At 38.7% G+C, this 23,647-nt stretch overlaps 1 protein-coding gene across 1 annotated transcript in view; it reads left to right on the top strand.

The window, feature by feature from the left end:
* Positions 1-23,647, top strand: part of LOC109416616 (uncharacterized) — a 93,738-nt gene that overhangs the window by 46,441 nt on the left and 23,650 nt on the right. Inside the window, exon 3 of the mRNA XM_062858670.1 lies at positions 18,356-19,098. Coding sequence (XP_062714654.1) covers positions 18,356-19,098 — 743 coding nt within the window. The remainder of the gene's footprint in view (positions 1-18,355; positions 19,099-23,647) is intronic.

Below are 23,647 nucleotides of genomic sequence, written 5' to 3'. Positions count from 1 at the left end.
GTGAATGGAGACCATTGATTTTTAGGGAACCCATTTACCGTGCCTTTTTGTTTCAATTAAAAAGTACGAGTAATCGTACTTTCTTGTTCAACTTTCTTCGGTATGCAAATTACACACCTGATATGTTAATTTTTTTGCTTCTTGGTGGAATAAAAACGTTACTACATTTAGTTTATCGCTTAAATCACCTTAGCGCAGTTTTCGTTTATTCACTATGAATGCAGTGAACGAGCAGAAAACTGCTCCATGTAAACACACTTTAGTGTTAAAATGGTACCGTCGATGGGGGTGACAATGGGTCTGGGGGGGGAGATTGGGTCAAAACGGAGAAACATAAAATTTTTAATATCTTATCAAATATCGCAAATTATTATTGGAAACTTTGTATTATTTGAAAGAAGACATATTTTCACGCGTCATAATGCAGAATAATATTTTTAGTAATAATAGTTTTTTGTTGCATAAGTGGCTAAACTTATATGATGAAACCACCTGCGAATCTTCCTGGAAAAAATTCTCCTTCGTAATGTGTCACGTAAAGAACATAGCATAAATTTTCTTCTAAGCGATATGCTGTAGCTATTACCTAGTTGATGCATCAAAAATTTATGGCTGTCAATTGATTTTATATGTGAAAATACAATATTTTCGAACTTTTGTCTTAACATTAAGAATGGGGGTGAGTTTGGGTCAAGCGAAAAATTGAGTGTACGCAACCAAAATGAAAAAAAATCGCTTGTTATCCACTGCCTTTACCCACCCATCTGACATTCGACTGGTACCGTGTTTACTATGTCTCCATAGAGGCGATTTTTTATTTCGTAAATATTGTTTCATTCAAATGTCAAGCAAGCGTGTTCATACGTACCGTGCCAAATACCATTTCAGTAACAAATTTTTAAAACGACGTATAATCAATGCTACACCATTGATTATACGTCGTTTTCAAAATTTGTTACTGGTTTATAACAGCAAACTCATGCATATGAACAGTTCCTCTAATCATCATATGATTTCTGGTGCACAGCAATATCGTAAGCTCACAAAATTAACTAAATTGTGTTTTAGTCCAATAACACATTTGAGAAAGTTTAAGAGTATGACGCGGAACTAACAGAGAATAATAGAAGGTAGAAAATACCGGGACAATAAACAGGCCCGGATTAAGGATTGTGGATGGTGAATGGAGCCCCCACGGTAACTGGCGCCTTGACGGTATTTCTAACATAATCTGTCAGAAGATGCATTTTTGTTTCAAACATGGATTGCATTTGCTTCAAATGTGACGTTCGTTTTATTCCAAACAGTTTTATTTTTGTGGCCTGAACAAATTGACAATTTATTTGAACTTACCTAAAATATTTTTGATGTTAAAGTATTTAAAGTTTTTCTGCGTGTAAGATGCCATTTCGTCGTTTTCAATAGTAAATAGTCTCATTTGTAAGGTATTCAAAGGGTTAGCAGCAACTAAACAATATTTTGTTGGAACATGTTTTCTGCCATGGCACCAATTACCATGCGCCTCCATATGTTTCTCGTTCTTCTTGAAAATACATGTTTGATAGAAAAAGTATCAGAAAACGGGAGCATCCACTAAGTACGCGGGGATATTTGACCCCCGCTCCCCTCTTCGTACGGGGTCACACTTTCACGAACCGCCCCTTCCCCCCTCCAAGCGTGACATATTTAATGCATAATCACTTAGTGGTAAGATGTAGGTTTTTCAACTAGCTAGTTAGTTTTTCCTGCCAAAAGAAAAAGAACCGAGTATGATAATAAATAAAAATAATTTGCAAGATATACCAGAAGTTTGTGATTTTCATCGGGAAATCAAAAGCATTTCACCTTCCTTTTAGAAGGATTTCTTATAATACCTTGGCACCATTCACAATAATATTCAAATCACATCTAGGAATGATTTTATATGTTGGATCAGTGCATTTTTGACTATCTTTTCCTAAGGGTGTTTTTAAAAATTAAAAGGCAGCATAACACATGGACATGACGTCAGATAAGGTGATGATATAAATTATTATGGTTTCTCCCTTTTGGTAGCGTTATCAAAATAAAACAACTTTTATAAAAGCTATTTCTGTCCGTGCAGGTTTCTATAAAGATTTTTTAGTAATGTACATTGCACAGTGATTGAGGACGAGGAAATATGCATTCAGCGATGCATTCAGCGCCTCCAAATAATTTTTAAAAACAAATATGGTCTTCTGAACAACCCGTAGTTTCCGGGAAGGTAAGCTCAGCTCACTGGGTTAGTGGGTTGGTGTCAGGCCCTGCGAGCCAGCCGTAAATAGACTAGCACCGAAAAATCTACAAAATGAATGATCTTCTACAAAGGTGGAGACTACAAAGACTAATCCGATTCGCCTGGCTTCACTCTTTAGTCGGATGTACGTTTCCGCCATCGTCTCAAATTTGCGAGCAATAATATCAATATCATCAGCGAAACCAAGCAGCTGAACGGACTTCGTGAAAATCGTTCCACTCGTGTTAATCCCCGCTCTTCTCTAAAGCAATGTTGAACAGCAAGCACGAAAGACCATCACCTTGCCGTAACCCTCTGCGAGATTCGAAGGGACTCGAGAGTGTCCCTAATACTCGAACTACGCACATCACTCGATCCATCGTCGCCTTGATCAATCGTATCAGTTTATCCGGGAATTCGTATTCGTGCATAATCTGCCATAGCTGTTCTAGGGTGGCGCTAGAACAAATAGTTTTATCGTTCTAGATTTCTGTTTCAAATTTCTCATTAAAACTACTTGTAGAGCTTTCAATTCATTAACTACTTTTAGAGCTTTCAAAAACGCACATTTTCGTGCGCGGAGAAATTTGTTACATCATTTCGTTCAAAAGATATTGATGATTTTCTAGAAAAAATGATAACTTTTTATCTTTATTTTTCAGAGTTACAGAAATAACACCTCTCTAATTTTTGATATGTTATATAACAATATTTCTTCTTTTGAATGCTGGAAAAAGATATTTTTACCTTTGCATCAACCCGTGATATCGCCTTTTGAATATACTATGATTTTTGAAGAAAAACGCTCATAACTATTGAACAAACGATAGCTAACGATCGCGCACGGAACGGAAAGTGATGCTTGGGCGACTTTGATGGGAAACTGAAACTGATAAAGGGTCAGCCAGAAAACCGGTTTTTCTTGCACTACCCTAAGCTAATTCAGGAAAATGTCTCTAGATCGGTCGACTTTAAAGCATCATAAAAACTGTCTTCAGCAAACTTGCTCAAAATTGATAGATCTACAACTTTGCCGAAAAATGTATTTAGATATTCTTGCAAATAAAAAGGTTTGTTTTCAATTTTTCTGACCACCCTAATGTTCATGTACATTGAAAAGCGAGCCTCATTATTAGGATCAACTTTGTAGAAGAACATATTTATCTAAAAAAACCATTTGAAGGCGCTGAATGAATCTTTCCTCGTAAATTTGGGTCCTGGCCCACTGTATATTGGTCGGTCTCCATACAAAGAGGCGGCCAGAATTCAACAAAACTAACTCTATATTTATATGCTTCATATTACACTTGTACTTATACTTTTATGATCCTTGATTAACCGTCCTTTTGCATTTGGGTCATTTTTTGACTTGAACTAACACTACGTCAGTGAGCTTTTCCAGACGTTATGTCAAAAGAGGGTTTAAAACATGCAGTCTTTCAAATCGATCGATAGAACTTGTGATGACATTCGATGTATTCGTTCAATACATGGCCTACTTGCCTAATTTCACCTTCTATAAATTTTCATACTTGTTCGCAACCTAGCGAATACTATCATTATCCACTTTGATTTCTACTCCCTTATACTCTGAGTAGAAAAAGACCGATATAGCCATGAAATTATTAAGTTAAATATAGAATACGGTCGATAAATCAGAATCTAGTGATTCAAGTATAAATGTTCTACTTTCAAAACTATTAGTGAAATAAAAAAATCGACTTTTTTGGCTGTGTATTAACATTCGGTAAAAAGATTGTCTTTCAAAAAATCGTCTCCCATCAACGCCTTGTATATCAGATGACTCACAAAACACTTTTAATTTTTTTTTTTGTATTTTAACTAAAGCTAAATCTACACTTCTTATTTTATTAATTAATGGTTGGCTTACTGAATAAGCGTTGAGTTAAAATTATTGTTAACATGTAGGTTCTATTTAAAAAAAAGCGTACTATGCGAAAGTAAGACGATTTTTTTTAAAGAAATTGCCTACCTTTAGGTGTTTAATATGGGTTATTTTGTAACTTACTAAACTTTATTCTTTTTTCAACATACGAAATACACCAGCTGTAAGAATTTTAAAAACTTATTCAGATTCAGAATCATCAAATTAAGTTTGTTTCATAATTTTCCGATCTTAGAATATTGTGTCATTGGTTGATCAACTTCACCCCGCATTGAAAGTTTTCAAAATATTTCATTTAAATATTTTTTTTACAAAATATAGCAGTTTGTTGTGAGAAATTCGTTTATGGAATTTGATATAGGTTCACTCAGTAGGGTAGAAGCTTCAGTTTTGGCCAGTCCGGAGTTTTGGCCATAGTGCGTTATTAAGCCTGTTGCGATCTAAATCGGCGTAAATTTATTTTTTACTAGTAGATCCTAATACAATATGATGATTACAGCTGTGAAAACCACACATTTTGATTAAAAACTGGAAGAAAAAAATATATTTCCTTAAAAAATTAGCTCCCATATATCTATTTTGGCCAGGGTGCTTCTAATTTGGCCACTCCCATAAGAAATACACGTGATTGGCCAAAATAGAAACCAAACTTAAGAATATGGCCAAAACTGCGGCAGAGCTTCTATTTTGGCCAGTGCCACTTTTAATTCAAAAATCAAGTATTGGTTTGATTTCTGCATTTTTCCTTCAAAATATAGATTGAAACCTTTCATTTGACACATTGGTTGTTTTCATAGGATTATTGGTTATTTTTATAAAAATGATTTCCCTTAGACTGGCCAAAACCGGAGCCCGCACCCTACATGTTTTAAAATTTGTTTGGAATCATAGGCATTTTAAGGACTGTTGATTGATTTGTCTTTATTAAAGAGACTTTCAGCCCTTGGCTGGTTCGTCTCTTAAGGACTGTTCCATTTATGTATAAAACGGACAACTTCACAAGGTTATAACAATAAGACGCGTAGTTCAAATTTAACCACCCTTGCTTCATTGTTCAGTACATCATCTTTCATTATAGTGATTTTTGAATCGAATAAAAATAGTTTTATTTCATAGAAAATTTTACGATTGCTGAAAATTGGAAATATATAAAACTAGCTGTACCCGGCAAACTTTGTCTTGCCAACCGCGTTTGTTGACGTTTCAAGTCCCTAGTCAAGCGCGTCCCCGTTCAAAATGTATGGAAACCCGATTTTCAAAAACTCTTAATTTTCCCATGTTTTTGGCCTCATAAACCTTCCTTGGGTGAAAACTAACGTTCGCAAGTTATGCGACTGCATTTTTAAGATTACTGTTCACATATGGTAGGGTAGCAAACCACTTGGGCAGCGGCCGGTATTTTGGGCACTCTTCGCTATAACTCAGTCAATTCCAAACCAATTGACTTGAAATTTTGTACACGGCTAGATACTATACGTATCTCATTGCTTTCCAAAAATTGTGTCAATTGGTTTAGAATTGGTTGAGTTATAGCAGAAAAGTGCCCAAAATAGGACCCCTGCCGAGATGGTTCCACCTCCCTATATCGTTTTTAATATCAGAAAAGTATGTGCCATGCTGCAGCAGCATGAGTAATAAACATTCTAGCGAAGTTTAAACTCAATTGGAAAATTAGTTGTTGAAATATGAAAGTCTCAAGTTAGATTCGATTTTTTGATTAAAATTCAATTGTAAAGCAAAAAGGGCATGAACATATGTGGGGCGAATGGGTTATCCCCCTACCCTGAAGAATAAAGAAAAACTTTTTAGTGTGTATATTCTACTACTACTTTTTCCGCTACGAGCCAGTTGTGAACGAGAACTCGCGCGCGCCGTGTGATTAAATGTACCGCTTTCTAATTAAAGTTAAATAAACCGATTTTAAGTTATTTCGTGCGTTATTCACTTACTCCGACCAAGACTTTCTACATGGGGGCTCAACCGGGATGGAGTTTCCGTGAAATCTGCGCGAAAAGTGGACATTAAACGTTGTGAAAAAGTTGATCCGAAAAAGCCAAGATGGCTGACCCGGTAGTGAACTTGTGTACCACATTTACGAGAGTCGGATTAGAGCGCGAGTGTGAGAAGTTGGGCCTTTCACAAAGAGGTAATAAAGCAGAGCTGGCGAAGCGGATCGTTGCTCATAACACCAACACAGCTGCAAACGACGAACGTCAGAGCACCAACGACGAGGTGCACGACGGCGGCCATGGTGACGGTGAGAACGCTTCCAACGACGACGCTCCGAACAACAACGATGTGAACGACGAAAACGATGATGCTGCCGACGACGACGGCGGTACGAGTGGTGTATCTGACGACGCGGACGACCACCACAGCAACGATGATGCGAACAGTAGCAGTGACGACGACAACGTTTTCCTCACAGCTTTGCACTCAACACCGAGGAGCAAAAAGGCGTTGAGCAAAGCTTCCCGGCCGTACTCCTTCCGCGACGTCGAAGACAGCATTGAATCCTTCGGTGCTGAGGAAGGCCAAGACGTAAAAGTGTGGATTCGTCAGTTCGAGGAAATATCTGCTGCTGCTTACTGGACCGACGAACAAAAGCTGATTATGCTGCGAAAAAAGTTGACGGGAACGGCGAGACGATTTGTGTTCACACAACGTAATCTGGGCACATTTTCGAAGTTGAAGAAAGCGCTGTTTGCCGAGTTTGCACCTCTCGTGAGAGCCTGCGACGTGCATCGGCAGCTTGCGGCGCGTAAGAAGAAGACGGCCGAACCGATCAGGGATTACATCTACGAGATGCAGCGGATTGCAATGGCAATTGATCTCGACGAGCCCAGTGTCTGTGAATATATCGTCGATGGTGTGACGGATGACGAGTACCATCGCTCGATGCTGTACGAAGCGAGCACCATCAAACAGCTGAAGGAAAAGCTTCTGACGTTCGAAAAGGCGCAAGCGAAATCCAATAGGAAACACCGATCGGACGACCGCTCGAACCAGAAGCCAGAACGACGCCCAAAAGGAGACGACAAAAAGCCGAAGGAGAAACCCGAAGCAAAGCGACACTGCTTCAACTGTGGTGATCCAACACACGTAGCGAACGACTGCCCGCAGAGGGGCGACGGCCCAAAGTGTTTCTCGTGTAACGGTTTCGGGCATCTATCAAAAGAGTACACCAAGAAGAGCGAAGAGCAAAGTGCAAAGAAGAAGAACGCGAAAGTAAACACGATCGAAAAAGTGAACAAATCGCAGCCGGGTGTCAGTGTGAAAATCTTCGGTCGTGTTGTACCTGCTATTGTTGATACGGGAAGTGAAATCACACTGATGCGAAAGGATTTGTGGTTGGATATTGAGAAGAATGGTGCCAAGCTAGATCGATCTGACATGAAAGTTCGCGGATATGGTGGAAAGGTGGAAACCGTTTGCGGCGAAGTAGTGTTGAGCGCGGAAATCGAAGAGGAACTGTTTGACATTCGTTTCTACGTGGTTCCTCAAAATGCAGTCGACATGCAAGTGTTGATCGGTATGGACTTTCTCGACGGTGTGAATTACTCGATCACGCCGGGTGGTGTGAACATTAAGAAGTACCCGCCTGCCGTGATGGAAGCAGATGACGACGCGAAGTGGATCCGACGGATCGAAGAGTGCGATGAAAAATGGATGGGAAATGTAAGTAGCCGTTGTACAGGTCGGACGTGTTTCATATTTGCTCCGCTTTGAATAAATCGCGCGCGTTCGTAAACATTTTTTTTTGTCATTTGTAACAGCTGCGTAAGTGAAAAATGCCGTGCGCGAGTAATATTTGTACCGTCAGTGACGATAGGCATGTGTGGTATTGCTATGGATCGTGCGGAAAAAAATTCCATGCGGCATGCGTCGGTGCTCAGAGAAATCATGAGCAAAGCATTCTTGAATATATGCTACCGATCTGTAATGATTGCCAAAAGCGTTTCTTGCTTGAGGTGAACTTCGAAAAATTCTTCGACCAACAGCAGGAAAGCATCAGACTCAACAAGTTGATGATAGAGTCCAACCACAAAATTGCCGCCAATCTCAATAAATTCAATATAAATGAAGGCTTCGAGAGTATGGAAACGCTTTTAAACGACCTAAAATCCGATTTCGAAGCTACGACATCAAAAATAAGCAACGCCGCTGTCGAAATTGCCAATAACTCTGCTAAGGTGAACGAACTGACTGCCCGGATCCAAAACGGAAAACATGACGACGTTGCAATAAAAAATCATTTAACGTCGTTGTTCGACATATCGATGCAGGCAACCAAAAACAACATAATGGATTATGTTGATGCGCTGACTTCCGATCTGACAAGAGAGCTAAAACATATTTGCTCTGAATTCGAAAAAGTCAGCGGCCTTATTATCGATATGGCAGGCCATTGTACAGAGCATAATAACAGCCAATCAAATTTGATCTCAGTCGATATTATTGATGAATTGAAGCAACTTTCCTGCGCGGTTAATTCGCTCGAAATTAGAACCACATCGTCACCATCAACAGCAGCACCATCAAATCTAGGAGCCGAAATGTCCGCCAAAGCAGCAAATGAATCAGACTCTAGCGGCTGGAGAATGCTTGGTGCGCGAAATGTATGGAAGGCCAGTTGGGCAGAATACGATGCACGCCAACTTCGTCGCGTGGAACAGCAGAAGCAAGCCGACAAAGCTAAGAAACGACGCAAGCGAAATGCAGTGCAGAAAAATAAAAATAATATGAATAAAACTAATCATCGATGGAATAATAGCGGCAATCCAAATATTCGCAACCAAAATGATTGTAACAACTTCCGTCCTGCTGTTTTCAACAACAATAATAATAACCGTCATCAAAAAGTTGGAAAAATGCTCCCTCCGGATAAGGATCTTCTAGCAGCCGCTAAGGTAACCTTCTCCAACCCTCTAGTGGGAAATCTGCGAGGGATCCAATTTCGAAGAGGTGAAGTGCTAAACCCATACCCGGTGGACAACGAAATCCCACAAACGAGCTACACATCGACGTCTAATTGGTCATGCGGTCCCGCCTTTTCCCAGCATTGCTCATCATGTTCATGTGAGCGATCGTGTTTTCGCTCAGCCTGACGCGTTCACCAGAACCAGACGAGGACGAACCGGATGGTAATATAAGCATAATCTCAAATCATGACTCTACTTTTGAATTAACAAGTGTTGTAACAGACGAAGAAGAGGTACAGAGCTTAAAAACCTCCAATACTATTATTGAAACTTTTGAACATTATCCACACTTGAAATCAGAAATTTTGGTATACTGTCAAAATTTTAACCGTATGAAGAGTGCGTCTAAGATGCACGAAATCCATAATAAAGTTTTATCTTGTCCTTATCCAATTATTCTAGGAACAGAGACTAGTTGGGATAAGACTGTTAAAAGTGAAGAAGTTTTCGGAAATAATTACAACGTTTTCAGAGATGATCGCGATTGCCTAACGTCTGAGAAGAAGTCCGGGGGTGGAGTATTAGTTGCTGTTTCGACAAATTTAAACGCTGATATCATCAAAACGACTAAATTTAAAGAGTTTGAGCATGTATGGGTGAAAGTGCACATAGCAGGTGAAACACATGTTTTTGTCTCTGTGTACTTTCCACCCGGTAATGCTCGTAAAGTTATCTATGAAAAATTTTATCATAATGCTGAAAATATCATTAGCAATTTTCCCCCCGAAATAAAAGTGCATATTTATGGAGACTTCAATCAACGTGATATCGATTTCATCCCAGACGTTGACAATGAGAGCATCTTGCTACCAATTTATGGAGAGAATGAAGCGGTGCAATTTATATGCGATAGTTCTGCAAGTCTTGGTCTCAATCATATTAATAATGTTAAGAATCAACAGAATCGCTATTTGGATCTTTTAATGACGAATATTGATGAAGATTTCTGTGTTGTAGAATCATTGCATCCCTTATGGAAAAATGAACTATTTCATACAGCAATTGAATTCTCTCTAATTGTGCATGTAAACAATAGACCTGAAGAATGTGATTTTGAAGAAGTTCATGATTATCGTTCAGCAAGTTATGATAATATACGACAACAAATTTCTCTGGTGAATTGGCAAAATGTATTAAGAAATGAAGAAAATGTCGAAGATGCCGTTACAACATTTTACAGAATATTATACGGTATAATTCACGACACTATACCTTTGAAGAAAAGAAGACGACATAATACCTCAAGGTACCCCATTTGGTTCAATCGAGAAATTAAAAACCTGAAGAACAGAAAACAGAAAGCACATAGAGCATACAAAAAATATAGGAATGATCAAAGCTTATCCAATTATTTAAATATTTGCGATCAATTAAATCATGCCATTGATATTGCATCCGAAGAGTATAACGAAAAAACTGAGCGGGAAATAAAATCATGCCCGAAGAATTTTTTTAATTACGTTAAAACTAAACTAAAATCTGACAATTTTCCACCTGAAATGCACCTTGACGAAAAAGTTGGAGTAGATTCTGAAGCAAATTGCAATCTCTTTGCAACATTCTTTGAAGAAATCTACACCACACATTCGGAGGAAAATCGTGATCGTGAATATTTTTCATTTCTTCCTGAGCTATCTAAAGACATCAACGTTCATCAAATCAAAGTACATGACATTACGGATGCATTGAAAAGTTTAGATGCCTCCAAAGGTGCTGGTCCGGATGGGATTCCACCAGTATTCTTAAAAAATGTATCAGTAGAACTTACATCCCCGTTATACTGGCTGTATAACATGTCACTGGAATCAGGTAGTTTCCCTGAAACGTGGAAAAGCTCTTTTCTAGTGCCAATTTTTAAAAGTGGCAAAAAATCCGACGTACGTAATTACCGTGGAATAGCTATAATCTCTTGCATTCCCAAGATCTTTGAGGCAATAATCAATAAAACTTTATTCGACATGGTCAAAAACAGAATAACTCACACGCAACACGGATTTTTCAAAGGACGTTCAACATGTACAAACTTGCTCGAATTCATACATTATTCGTTGACGGCCATGGACAATGGCAATCATGTGGAAGTTCTCTATACAGACTTCAGTAAAGCTTTTGATCGAATTGACGTACCAATGTTGCTTTTTAAACTAGAAAAAATAGGATTTGGTCCAGGTCTTCTTAAATGGGTCGGGTCATACCTTTCCAATCGTCAACAAATAGTTAGATACAAGGGAGTAAAATCTAAACCTATTCAAGTTACATCTGGAGTTCCTCAAGGATCTCATTTGGGTCCATTATTATTTATTCTGTACGTCAACGACATTTCCTTCATTCTTAAAAAAGTTAAAGCTCTCATATATGCCGATGACATGAAACTTTTCCTAGAAATAGTAAACGATGAAGACTTGCACACTTTTCAACAGGAAATCAATATGTTTTATGTGTGGTGTAAAAAAAGCCTTTTACAACTGAATGTGAAAAAATGTAATGCCATAGCCATAAGTAGGAAACGTAGCACACCCGATGTAACAATATTATTAGGCGATCAACAGGTAGAAAAATGCGTCAGAATCAGAGATTTGGGAGTGATTTTAGACGAAAAACTAACTTTTACTGATCATTATAATACAGTTATCAACAAAGCAAATAATATGTTAGGCTTCATAAAACGATTTAGTTATCATTTTCACGATCCATATACAGTAAAAACATTATATGTAGCCTATGTACGTTCAATTCTAGAATACTGTAGCATAGTTTGGTCACCATTTTCGGTTACACATGAAAGTCGTATAGAATCAATTCAGAAACAATTTCTACTATTTGCGCTTCGAAAATTAGGTTGGACAAGGTTACCTCTTCCGTCTTATGAAGCACGATGTATGCTCATTAACATTCAAACACTAAAAGAACGACGCGAATTTGCCATGTTATCATTTGTAAACGACATCGTTTCGCAGCGTATTGATTCGATAGAGCTTCTTTCAAAATTAAACTTTTATGCTCCCTCTCGACAACTACGAAATCGTAGTATTTTTTATACAAACCATCACCGTACTAATTATGCTAAATTTGGTCCCCTCAACCAAATAATGACAACCTACAATAAATTTTGCGAAACTATAGATTTTACTATGACGAAATCACAACTAAAAAAAATATTCACATCAAATCGTAGTTAAAAATAAAATAAGCAAACAGTTCTAGTTTTAAGTTAAAATTGTATTGAAACGGTCTACTTATGATTGACTAAATAAATAAATAAATTCGAAAAAAAACGAACTAACGGTGCTGTACCAGTATCGATCGAAAGTGATGGAACTGATCGAACAGTATAAGCCGGCAACGACTGTGACCGCGAAGAACCCTCTGTTGATTAAGTTGACCGATAAGGATGTTGTGCGTGAAAACCCCCGACGACTTGCTCCATTGGAAAAGGAAATTGTGCGGAATCAGATAAGTGAATGGCTCGACAACGGCATAATCCAGCAGTCGGACAGCGAGTATGCCAGTGCAGTGGTAGTCGTGCCGAAAAAGGACGGTTCCCGTCGCGTTTGTGTCGACTTTCGCGAAGTGAACAAAAAGGTGATTCGTGACAACTTCCCGATGCCAAATGTTGAAGAGCAGATAGATCAGTTGGCCAACGCTCGAGTTTACACGACGCTGGACTTGAAAAACTCCTATTTTCACGTGCCGGTGGAGGAAGACAGCAGGAAGTACACTGCTTTCGTCACTAGTGAAGGGCAGTACGAGTTTTTGCGTGCCCCGTTCGGTTTGTGCACAAGCGGCAGTGCGTTCGGAAGGTTTATCAGTGAAGTGTTCAAAGACTTGATAGACGATGGCACAGTAGTGGTTTTTGTGGACGATGTAATCATTCCCTCCAAGACGGAGGAAGAAGGACTCGAACTTTTGAAGAAGGTGTTGAATGTTGCGGAAAAGAGCGGATTAGTGTTCAACTGGAAGAAGTGTGTGTTTCTCCAACGCCGGGTTGAATACATCGGCTATACGGTCTACGATGGACGAGTGGAGCCCGCGCCAGGAAAAATCGAAAAGGTGAAGCAGTTTCCCCAGCCGACCACTGTCAAGCAGTTGCAACGGTTCTACGGGTTGGCGAGCTACTTTCGTAAGTTTGTCCCGTCTTTCGCTAACATCGCCCGTCCGCTGTCCAACCTGATGAAAAGAGAAAGTGTATTCGTGTTCGACGAGAAAGCTGTGGCGGCCTTTGATCAAATCAAGGATATCTTGGCCAGTTACCCAGTTCTCCGGATCTTCCAACCAGATGCTGAAACGGAGGTCCACACAGATGCCAGCAAGATGGCCCTAGCAGGTATTTTGATGCAGCGCTCCGACGAAGACGGTAAGTTTCACCCATGCTACTATTACAGCCGCTTGACGACCCCGGCTGAACAAAATTATCACTCGTACGATTTGGAAGCCTTAGCAGTGATTGAGTCTGTGAAGAAGTTCCGCTGCTATCTGTTGGGTTGCAAATTCAAAATAGTAACCGACTGCATGGCTTTCAAGGATTCCATGTTGAAGAAAAGGGTCAATCCTCGTGTAGCTAGGTGGGCAGGGATTCTAGCTGAATTCGATTATACCGTCGAACATCGATCGGGTGACAAGATGCCCCACGTTGATGCGCTGTCGAGAGCAAGCGTCTTGACGTTGTCAGCAGCGGTAAGTGCCAGGATGCGTGCTGCACAGGACGAAGATGAGATGGTGAAAGTTGTAAAGGTTGCTCTGGACCAGGAAGGGACAGTCGAAGGTTATTCCGTTTCGAATGGTGTGCTGTACAAGGCAGCGAATGGACACCGGCGTGTGTTCGTCCCAGAAGCAATGGAGATGGAGGTGATTCGTCCAGCGCACGAGAAAGGACACTTCGGCGTGAAGAAAACGATGGAAAGGATTGCTGCTGATTATTACATTCCGGGCATGGAGGAGAAAATCAAACGGTGCATCGCTGCGTGCATCCCCTGCATCGTTGGCGAGAAGAAGAGATGCAAACCTGAAGGCGAGCTGCAACCGATTCCCAAAGGTGATGTACCGATGGATACACTGCACATTGATCATCTAGGTCCGATGCCGTCCACGAGGAAGTCGTATAATTATATCCTGACCGTGATCGATGCATTCTCAAAGTTTGTTTGGCTGTTTGCTACAAAATCGACGTCTGCCGAGGAGGTTATCAAGAAGCTACGGATCATTACCGACATTTTTGGGAACCCAAGACAAATTGTGTGTGACCGTGGAGCTGCGTTCACGTCGACACAGTTCAATAAGTTCTGTGAAGAAGAAGGCATTGAACTGCATACGATCGTAACAGGTGTCCCTCGAGGAAATGGTCAAGTGGAAAGGGTTCACCGCATTATAATACCGATGTTGACCAAACTGTCTGTGGCGAAACCCGATGAATGGTTCAAACACGTTGTTCCAGTGCAGAAATGTCTAAACAACAGTTGGCAGCGAGCAATTCAAACGACGCCTTTCCAGTTGATGTTTGGTGTGAAGATGCGAACGAAGGAAGACGAAGTTCTTCATGAGCTGCTCAACAAGGAGATTCAGGACAAGTTCGAGGAAGAGAGATACGAATTACGGCAGATGGCACACGAAGGCATCCAGAAGATCCAGCAAGAAAACCGGAAAACGTACAATACCCGTCGTAAGCCGGCGAAAGGGTATCGAATGGGAGACATCGTGGCGATTCCGAGAACCCAGTTCGGAGTCGGCCAGAAGGTGAAGCACCGATATTTTGGCCCGTACGAGATAGTGAAGGTTATGCCCAACAACCGGTATGAAGTTCGGAAGCTCGATGAGGATGGAGAAGGCCCGAAGAGAACATCAACCGCTGGAGATTGTCTGAAGCCGTGGGCACTTCCGGGCCGGAAGTGAGGTCAGGAAAGGCCGTGTGGGGCGAATGGGTTATCCCCCTACCCTGAAGAATAAAGAAAAACTTTTTAGTGTGTATATTCTACTACTACTTTTTCCGCTACGAGCCAGTTGTGAACGAGAACTCGCGCGCGCCGTGTGATTAAATGTACCGCTTTCTAATTAAAGTTAAATAAACCGATTTTAAGTTATTTCGTGCGTTATTCACTTACTCCGACCAAGACTTTCTACACATATTCAATAAACATTTTTTATACATCCAGTCGAAAGTAGGAATGTGGTTTCAAATGCGGAAAACTGCTTCCTAATAGCACTGCTGGTTTGGTTACTGTGTGCCATTACAGGCAAAGTAATCAAAACAGTTTCGTTCTTTGAAGGTTCTTCCAAATAACAATGCAACCTAATGCAAATTTTACATAGCAATGATGTTGGAAATAAAAAGTTTACATCCGATTGTCATTAAATAAGGTGTACCTACAATAACATAGGACCAACTTTGTTGAAAATAAATAATAACAAGATTCGCTAGAATCGAAAATCTGCATAAATGGAGCAAAAAGTATGTATTTTTTTTACTATGACCATCTTTATGGATTAAATTTTTGAAGAAGAATGCAATTAAAGATTTTTTTTCTTCTTCGTCATTCAGAAAGCAATATTCTTCTACTCTGGACAATTTTTTAGCCGAATCCGTTGTGCTATTGCATCACAGGACTTAAATAAATATGTTTTAATATTTTTTTTGTAAACAAGACAACTTACTATATCAAGCTGGAGACTGCTTGGTGCATTATTACTAATCAACTATTGAGCTTTACATTTAGTAGAATAGTATAAGATTCCAATACATTAAAAACTTTCTGAAAATATGCATGTTTAGTATGAGGAAAGTTATGTCGAATTTTGAGAAATGGGTTTTTATTGATGTTTTACGAAAACCGCTTCAGTTACACAATAAAGAACATTTTGCTTATTTTTGTATTTTTCCTACATTTGAGAATAGCTATAGAAAGTTATGCAAAAAACTGATAATGATTTTAATTGAAAAATACAAAAAGATATCGCACAAGCAAGTTGTCCGTTTTATAAATTGAACAGTCCTTACCTGATTTTATTGAAAAGAATAAAGGAAAAATGATCAACTCCCCCCTGACTACAGTACTTTTTTATTAACAAATCTGTGTACTTCAGGTTTTCTTTTAATGTATATTGTTATTCTATTTGTAACTTCTACAGGGGATAGACAAAATGATCGGGACAGGCAAAATTTCCCCTTCTAAGAAAAGTTTCAAATAGCTGTAACTTTTCGAAAAGTGCATCGAATATTCTCAAATTTTTACTGTAAGTTGATCAACTATCACTATGTATCGGTGGACAAAATTTGGAAAAGATCGAACTATTCTGCACGAAATTATAAAAAAAATCTAAAAAAGGTATAACTATACGATAGCCAATTTTGAACTGTTATATCTCCGGATTCAATGAACCGAATGCAATGAAATTTTGACCATTTATGACTTATATAATGAGCTTTGAAAAACTTTCGACATAACTTAAAATTCTTAACACGGACGAAAATTATAACGATTAGATTATTTTTCTCATAAAACACAAAATTTTCTTAAATTTCAACATCGTTTCAAAATTCAAAATGCTAATTATAGTTCATTTAAATTCCCTCTGATTGTCTTGAATATAGATATGTTTTAAAGAAAAGTAACAACATATGCGGCAATTCATTGAGAAAGTAATGGGATGCATATTAAAAATAGACCAATTTACTAAAAAATCATAAAATTAATGAAATCGCTATAACTTTTCCTCTTGTTAATAATTTAAAGTTGAATCAAACGTTTTTCAGAGCTCATTATATAAGTCATAAATGGACAAAATTTCATTGCATTCGGTTCATTGAATCCGGAGATATAACAGCTAAAATTTGGCTATCGGATAATTCTACCTTTTTCTAAAATGCTTATAACTTCGTGCAGAATAGCGCAATCTTTTCCAAATTTTGTCCACTGATACACAACTAGTTGATCAACTTACAGTAAAAAATTGAGAATATTTGATGCACTTTTCGAAAAGTTACAGCTAATTGGACATTTTTTGAAACGTGAAAATTTTGCCTGTCCCGATCATTTTGTCTATCCCCTGTATGTGCTGTTAATACAAATTATTACGCGTTGATTTATCATCTTTCTTAATTTAAATATATGAATGTACTTCTGACCTCGCTATGACAAAACTATGTCTTGTTAATCTATCTTTAATTTTATTTTGGATTTGGAAAGGGGCAACTCCTGTGAGTCCATTTGATTTTGCCGGGAACAGCTGATTTTTTTTTATTATTTTCAACCAGTAACTCAGGTAGTGTTCGTGTAATGCAACGTGTACGTACACCCAACACAACTAAAAGCAGAAACCACTATGGGATGATATGCTCGTCAAGATGTTGGTTTATTATAATTGGATTATTGGTAGTATTGGCGAGTTTGCTATATTGAATTATCATAATGTAGTAGTTGGAATTCACTATGAATTTGATTGTATCAAGCTGGGCTCCCTCCCGCACCAAGATCATGAGCATGCAGGCTCGCCGACGTAAAGCATAATAAGTGTGCACGAAGTTGGAGCTAGCTCAAGGAACACATGCATCTCAATAAATTTTCGATTTAACAGTAGGGGGATTCACTAAACAGTGTAAACTGATTAAACTGATTAAACGTCGCGATCACCAAGGCAATCTTTGATTATTTCATTCACAAAATCATGAAACATTTCAAATAAGCAGAAAATCATGGCTTACGCAGCAATTTAATCTGTTTAGTGAGTACCCCTAGTTATTTTTTTTTTTTGGTCGAACTCCTTTTCTGCCGTAATTCTGCAAAGTGACGTAAGCGACATTGATAGTTTTGGCTCATTTTTTGGGTATTATGCATAATACTCTTGGTCATCCTCTAAGTTTCTTTCCATAGATGATATATTACGACTAGATCTTGCATTCTAATACAGCAGGCATACCACAGTGTTCTTTCTACACCAGATATTATGTATAATATACCAAAAAATGTCGAAATTTTGGATGGCGCTTACGTCACTTTGCAGAATTACGGCAGTTTTGGCCATTGTGCATGGGATCAGTAGAATAGAGTCTGACTGATCAAACAATCTATATTCAGATTTCTTTATTATTGTTACTTCTTCAAAAAAGATTTACAGCATCGTGCTTGTCCAAATTAAATTCCTCAGTCTATCAACTAACAAATTTATGCAAAATACGCTGTGACGTCAATCTTGAAGATTTTTTTTTCTTTTTTTTTACAGTTTCGTTGTCAATCCTTTGACACCAGCGCAGGAAACACTCTGTCAGCTGCAAAATGTCACAGCAGCCAACAACCCTGCGAGTACACCGCAGCGGTCATCTAGCATGTATTACATGGTGAAACTGCAACTGCGGTCGGAAAATGCGTGCCAGCGGCCTTGGAATTTCGAGCGAGTTCCAAACAAAATCATCCGAGGTCTTGACAATGCGCTGATCTACACCAGCACAAAAGAAGCATGCCTTTCCGCTTGTTTGAATGAAAAACGGTTCATTTGCCGTTCGGTGGAGTACGACTACAATAACATGAAATGCGTGTTAAGTGATTCAGATAGGAGAACAACTGGACAATTGGTTCAGCTGGTTGATGCCCAGGGCGTAGACTATTTCGAGAATCTTTGTTTGAAACCAGGCCAAGCGTGCAAATTCACCAGGGGCTTCCAGCTTCCACGCACGGGCGTTTCAGAAGATAAGGTCTCGCAATATGTGGGTCTCCATTACTACACCGACAAGGAACTGCAAGTCACTTCGGATTCGGCATGCAAATTAGCTTGTGAAATTGAAACGGAGTTCCTCTGTCGGTCGTTCCTGTACATGGGACACCCGGTTGGGTCGCAGTATAATTGCCGCCTGTATCACCTCGATCACAAATCGCTGCCCGACGGACCCTCGACGTACTTAAATGGAGAGCGACCATTGATCGATGTTGGAGAGCCCTCAGGAGTGTACTACGAAAACTCATGTGAAAGTAAGTAGCTTATTTGTTTATTTTTTTCTGCACTGATGACACGAGCTTTATTTATTTGACCATGATATAAAACATCTAAGAAAAAAATCTAGTTGGTTCTGGATGAGAGGTCTTTATTCGATATGCTTCAAGATGGTTTGAAATGATTTTCAAGTGTGTATTGCAAATCATTTTTTTTTCAATAAAGTAGCAGCGGGCATGCGTGCCAAATTTGGCTCTGTGCAAGTCTTGCATCCAATGTGGGTGATGGGATTTTTAGATTCTTACACTAGTCATTTTAATCGCTACTGTCAATTTCACATACTATCACGTTTTTTAAAAAGGTTGTGGATTTAACGTAAAATAGCACAAAACTTAGGCATATTCAATGGTTATTATTGCGATCAAGTTCTTTATGTCATTCTCTACTGACTAAAATAGATGTAACAGATTTTTATTTATGGAAAAAGTATCTGATGGTCCTGCACGATAGGTAATACAATCTTCAAAAGTTTATGATGAAACTGTGAAATCTTGTTATCGCTTTAAGTAAGTTTGGTTGACTTTATAGCCAAAAGTAAGAAATCAAATATAAGAAACACGTAAATTTGAATTTTTAACATTAAAAACGATTTTATTTTCATTGTTTTTTTTTTATTATTTAACTTTATTTTATTTTAATAGTTTATTAATTATTATATTCATAATCGATCATCAATACAGCAAAACAAGTTCTTCTATCAAGTTCTTGTCTAAATGTATTTTTTTAAATGCAATTAGCCCTCTAAGGTAAAATCTCAATAAAAAGCAGCAATAATTATGCAAGACCAGTTGGTCGGCGTTAAGTCAGACCGGACCATCTGTTTTTCAATGATTTTGGGGAAATGTCCTGCAAGCACTTGGGATATCAAATCAAGCGCATTATTTTCTGAAAAACTGTAGTTTTTTTTATGTAATGACCCATCAACATCAAAGAAACGTCGAAAAATTCAGAAATATCGAATTCCTTCGCTTATCCTTACTTGCCCAAAAAATTGCGTAGGCCACTCTGACTTAGCGCCGACCAGTTAAGGCCATAAGCTTCTCATAAAACATTGCAGTTTGAAGCTTTTATCAATCGTTAACTCGGTCAACAATTCCTGGAGTTTTCAGGTTGTGCATCTCAAAATCTTGCCAAGTTCATCACGATTCTTCCAAAAACCTTATTGTCGCGTTAAAACTTTTTACCTCTTTAATTGTGAACATGTTACACATTTTTTATAACTTACAAAAAAATAAAACTTGAGCGATTGTATATTGCTTAAATTCTGATAAATTGAGGAAACCTTTAAAGAAAATGTGAACACATTACTGTGGAAAATTTTGCCTTTACATTTCAGGCAAACTTTTTCGACGACAAACTTTGCTCGAGATTCTTTTACGCTTTCCATATAGGGTGCCTGTACCAGTTATCGCACCACCTAAGAAAATCTATTTCTACAAAAATAAGAAGAAGACCGACGAATGTAAACAATAAGTCAAATTATTGATTAGTTTTCAAACTTTACAGGAAATATATAAAAACGGAGCCAAAACTGCTTTTAGTATTTATTACGGCGTGTGCCAATGATAGGAACCCTGTACCAGTTATGGACACATTTGTTAATTTGGGTTCCACTTCGCACTATTTACATGCATTCCTTATGGGATTTGCCATAACTGGTACACTATGGCGAAATAGGGTGCAAGGAGGCCGAAAAGTTAAGGAAAATTATTTATTTCTACCATAATTTGAGCAAATTGTGAAGTTTGAATGATTGCAATCATCTTTTGTGATCGTGATCTGTTGTTCACGAATTTTTTCTTGTTGATTTGTATCAGGTTGTTACAGGTTGAAAATCAACTATGGCGAATTTGAGGTGCTATAGCCATAACTGGAACACTGAGCCTATTTTTAGAAAACTTAAACCCTAGTTTACACTCACTTTATTCGCACCAAACTCAAATTACGCCTTAACAAGCTCAACCCACCCCCAAGCAGCACACATGTCGGCAGCGCAGGTTTTTGGATGGACACGAGTTGTTTTCAAGTTTTTTATCCCATTAAGATAGAATTACATGAATGTAGCTCCTGTACAACGAGAAACTTGTGCTGTCGACACTCCTCTGGGACATGACATTGTGTTCTGCTTGGGCCCCTTAATAGCGCACTTGTTTTTATTAACGTGTATTTTAACCTTTAGCTAATTCTACACTTCTAATAACGCACTGATTCCCAAATAGCGCTCCCCCATTTTACGCTCCTTAGGCGTAAATTGGGGTTCTAGGTATTCGGAAAGAACTAACATGTGATACATATATATAATGAAAATTTGAGGTTGTTTCTCAAAATATCCGTCTCAAGAAACATTACTATCAGGAATGTTGCAACATTTAGTAGTTCCCAATTTTAAGTGACGGGCCATGGGAACTTCTCAAGACCCGAAAGTTTTAAAAAAGGGAGAATATTTTTTTCGAATTCTGCGTCTCAAGGCGCATATACTACATGTATTTCAATAAAGTGGTGTTGCACAGATCAGTGGTTCACAAGCAGAGGCCACAGGTCATGTTAATTTCTTAAGTACCGAAAGTGCAATTAGAAAATGAAAAATGTTTTCAGATTCTGCGGCCATCATGATTTGGCAAGAACCGAATGCACGAGAAGGTGTGGATGTTTTTAAGATTCTGTGTCTCAAGGAGTACTTAACCCTCCTTTGGCATTAGGGTCATTTTTGACCCAAACAGTGCACTACGTCAGCGAGCTGCTGCCAACGTTATGCAAAAGGAAGGTTAATACAATAAATTGGTATTGCAAAGCTCAGTAGATCCCAAACTTGAATTACGAGCCATGCTAATTTGCCAAAACCGAAACTCTTACAAGGAAGGGTTTTTCAAAGCTTAGTGGTTCCCAAGCTGAGGTAATGGTCTATTCGGCGTATATTAATCTAGTATAGGTCTGTTCTTAAACCACGTAGACAAAATTCTAGCCAATCAGAAACCGTCATCCCTCTGAAGCGCTCATGAGGCCTCATAAGGCGTCTCTCAAAGCCCCTATGAACGTCTGAAATGCCCCCGAGATCCCCAGAAACTTCCTGAAATGACTTTGGGACCCCCGGAACTCCTCCTGGAACCTCCTGAGAACCCCAGCAACGCCCCTGAGTCCTCCTGGGACCTCTGAAACACTCCTGAGATCCCCTGAAACTTCACTTGGAACTCCCTCAAAACCTCTGAAATGACACTGATACCCTTTAAAACGTCACTGAGGTCTCTTAGGACCCCTTGAGAACCCGTGAAGCCAGCTGAGACCTCCTTAAAGTCTTGAAAAATAATGTCTTTTCGTTCTCACACTTTCGATTCTTGAGAAATTTGCGTGGCCCGTGACCCCAAATTGGAAACCACTGAAGCTGGAGGAATTGGCGGTCTTCCCAACTTACGCTTTGAGCGAAAATTGAGGTTTTAGTGTACATGGATTTATTCACAAGCGCCAGAATACTTTGCAGTTTTGGCAAAGTTTTCAAGCTGATCCTTGGTTTTATATTGTTGCGTCATTATTTTCACGGTTCAAGGAAAAATTGAGCCTTTCACCAGAAAACTGTAAAGAATGTGATCGTTAACTGCATGTGCCAAGCCGTTTTGAAGAGTGTTACGTCTATTCAACAACAATCCTCTCAGAATTCATGGTTAGAAGGAAAAAGATGAACGACTCTCGCTTCTAACAGGCGACACGAATTGCGTCGCTCTGGTGAGCCAAAACCCAACTAATACACTCTTCATTTATTTTCAAATCAGGCCAAACATGTCTAAAGGTCCTATCTGCAGAAGAGAGGCTCTCTTTGGTTTCCCTCTCTTTCGTTGATATCTCAGCTGTTTATTTGTATTATGATTGTCTCCTTGCATTGAACGATAGTCGAAACAATCGTCTTTTGATTTGTACTGCAAAAATAGTAGAAAAGTGTACCATTACATTGCAATAATTGAAAGAGAAAGTAAACAAAGAGAGTCTCTCAAATGCAGATAGGACCTATTGAAATGTTTGGCCTGAAATGTCGATATCAACGCACATTAGCGGAGCCAGCTTTTTCTTTTTTTCTTTCTCACACTCCTAAGCATACAAGAGAAAATGAAAGATGGAAGAGGGGGCAGCTTGTTTCCTCTTTCATCTCGCTCTTTCTCTTGCATGTTTAGGAGAGTGAGTAAGAAAAAAGAAAAAGCTGGCTCAGCCAATGTCACGCTAAACTGTTTTTACACAATCCACACAGTCACGCGGTAGTAAATTGTAATCGCCAAACAATTTTTAATTTGATTTAATCAAACAATTTAGTAGTGATGGGTAAATTAATTTCAAGCTTAATTTGAATGTTTGCACAAATTGTTCTACTTCAATCCATACGTCATGTGATCACTTTTTGTCAAATATTTAAGCAAAGGCGGAGAGCCAGGCACTATAGTTAAAATTCGTGACTGGATTCCATTCAAAATATTATGGAAGGAATTTGAGATGCAATCACATATGTGATGATTCCAATGTGCATTCGAGGAAAATTACATATAA

Source organism: Aedes albopictus, chromosome 3 (assembly GCF_035046485.1).
Source record: "Aedes albopictus strain Foshan chromosome 3, AalbF5, whole genome shotgun sequence".
Classification (NCBI taxonomy): Eukaryota; Metazoa; Arthropoda; class Insecta; order Diptera; family Culicidae; genus Aedes; species Aedes albopictus.
This window is presented reverse-complemented; position numbering and strand designations above follow the sequence as displayed.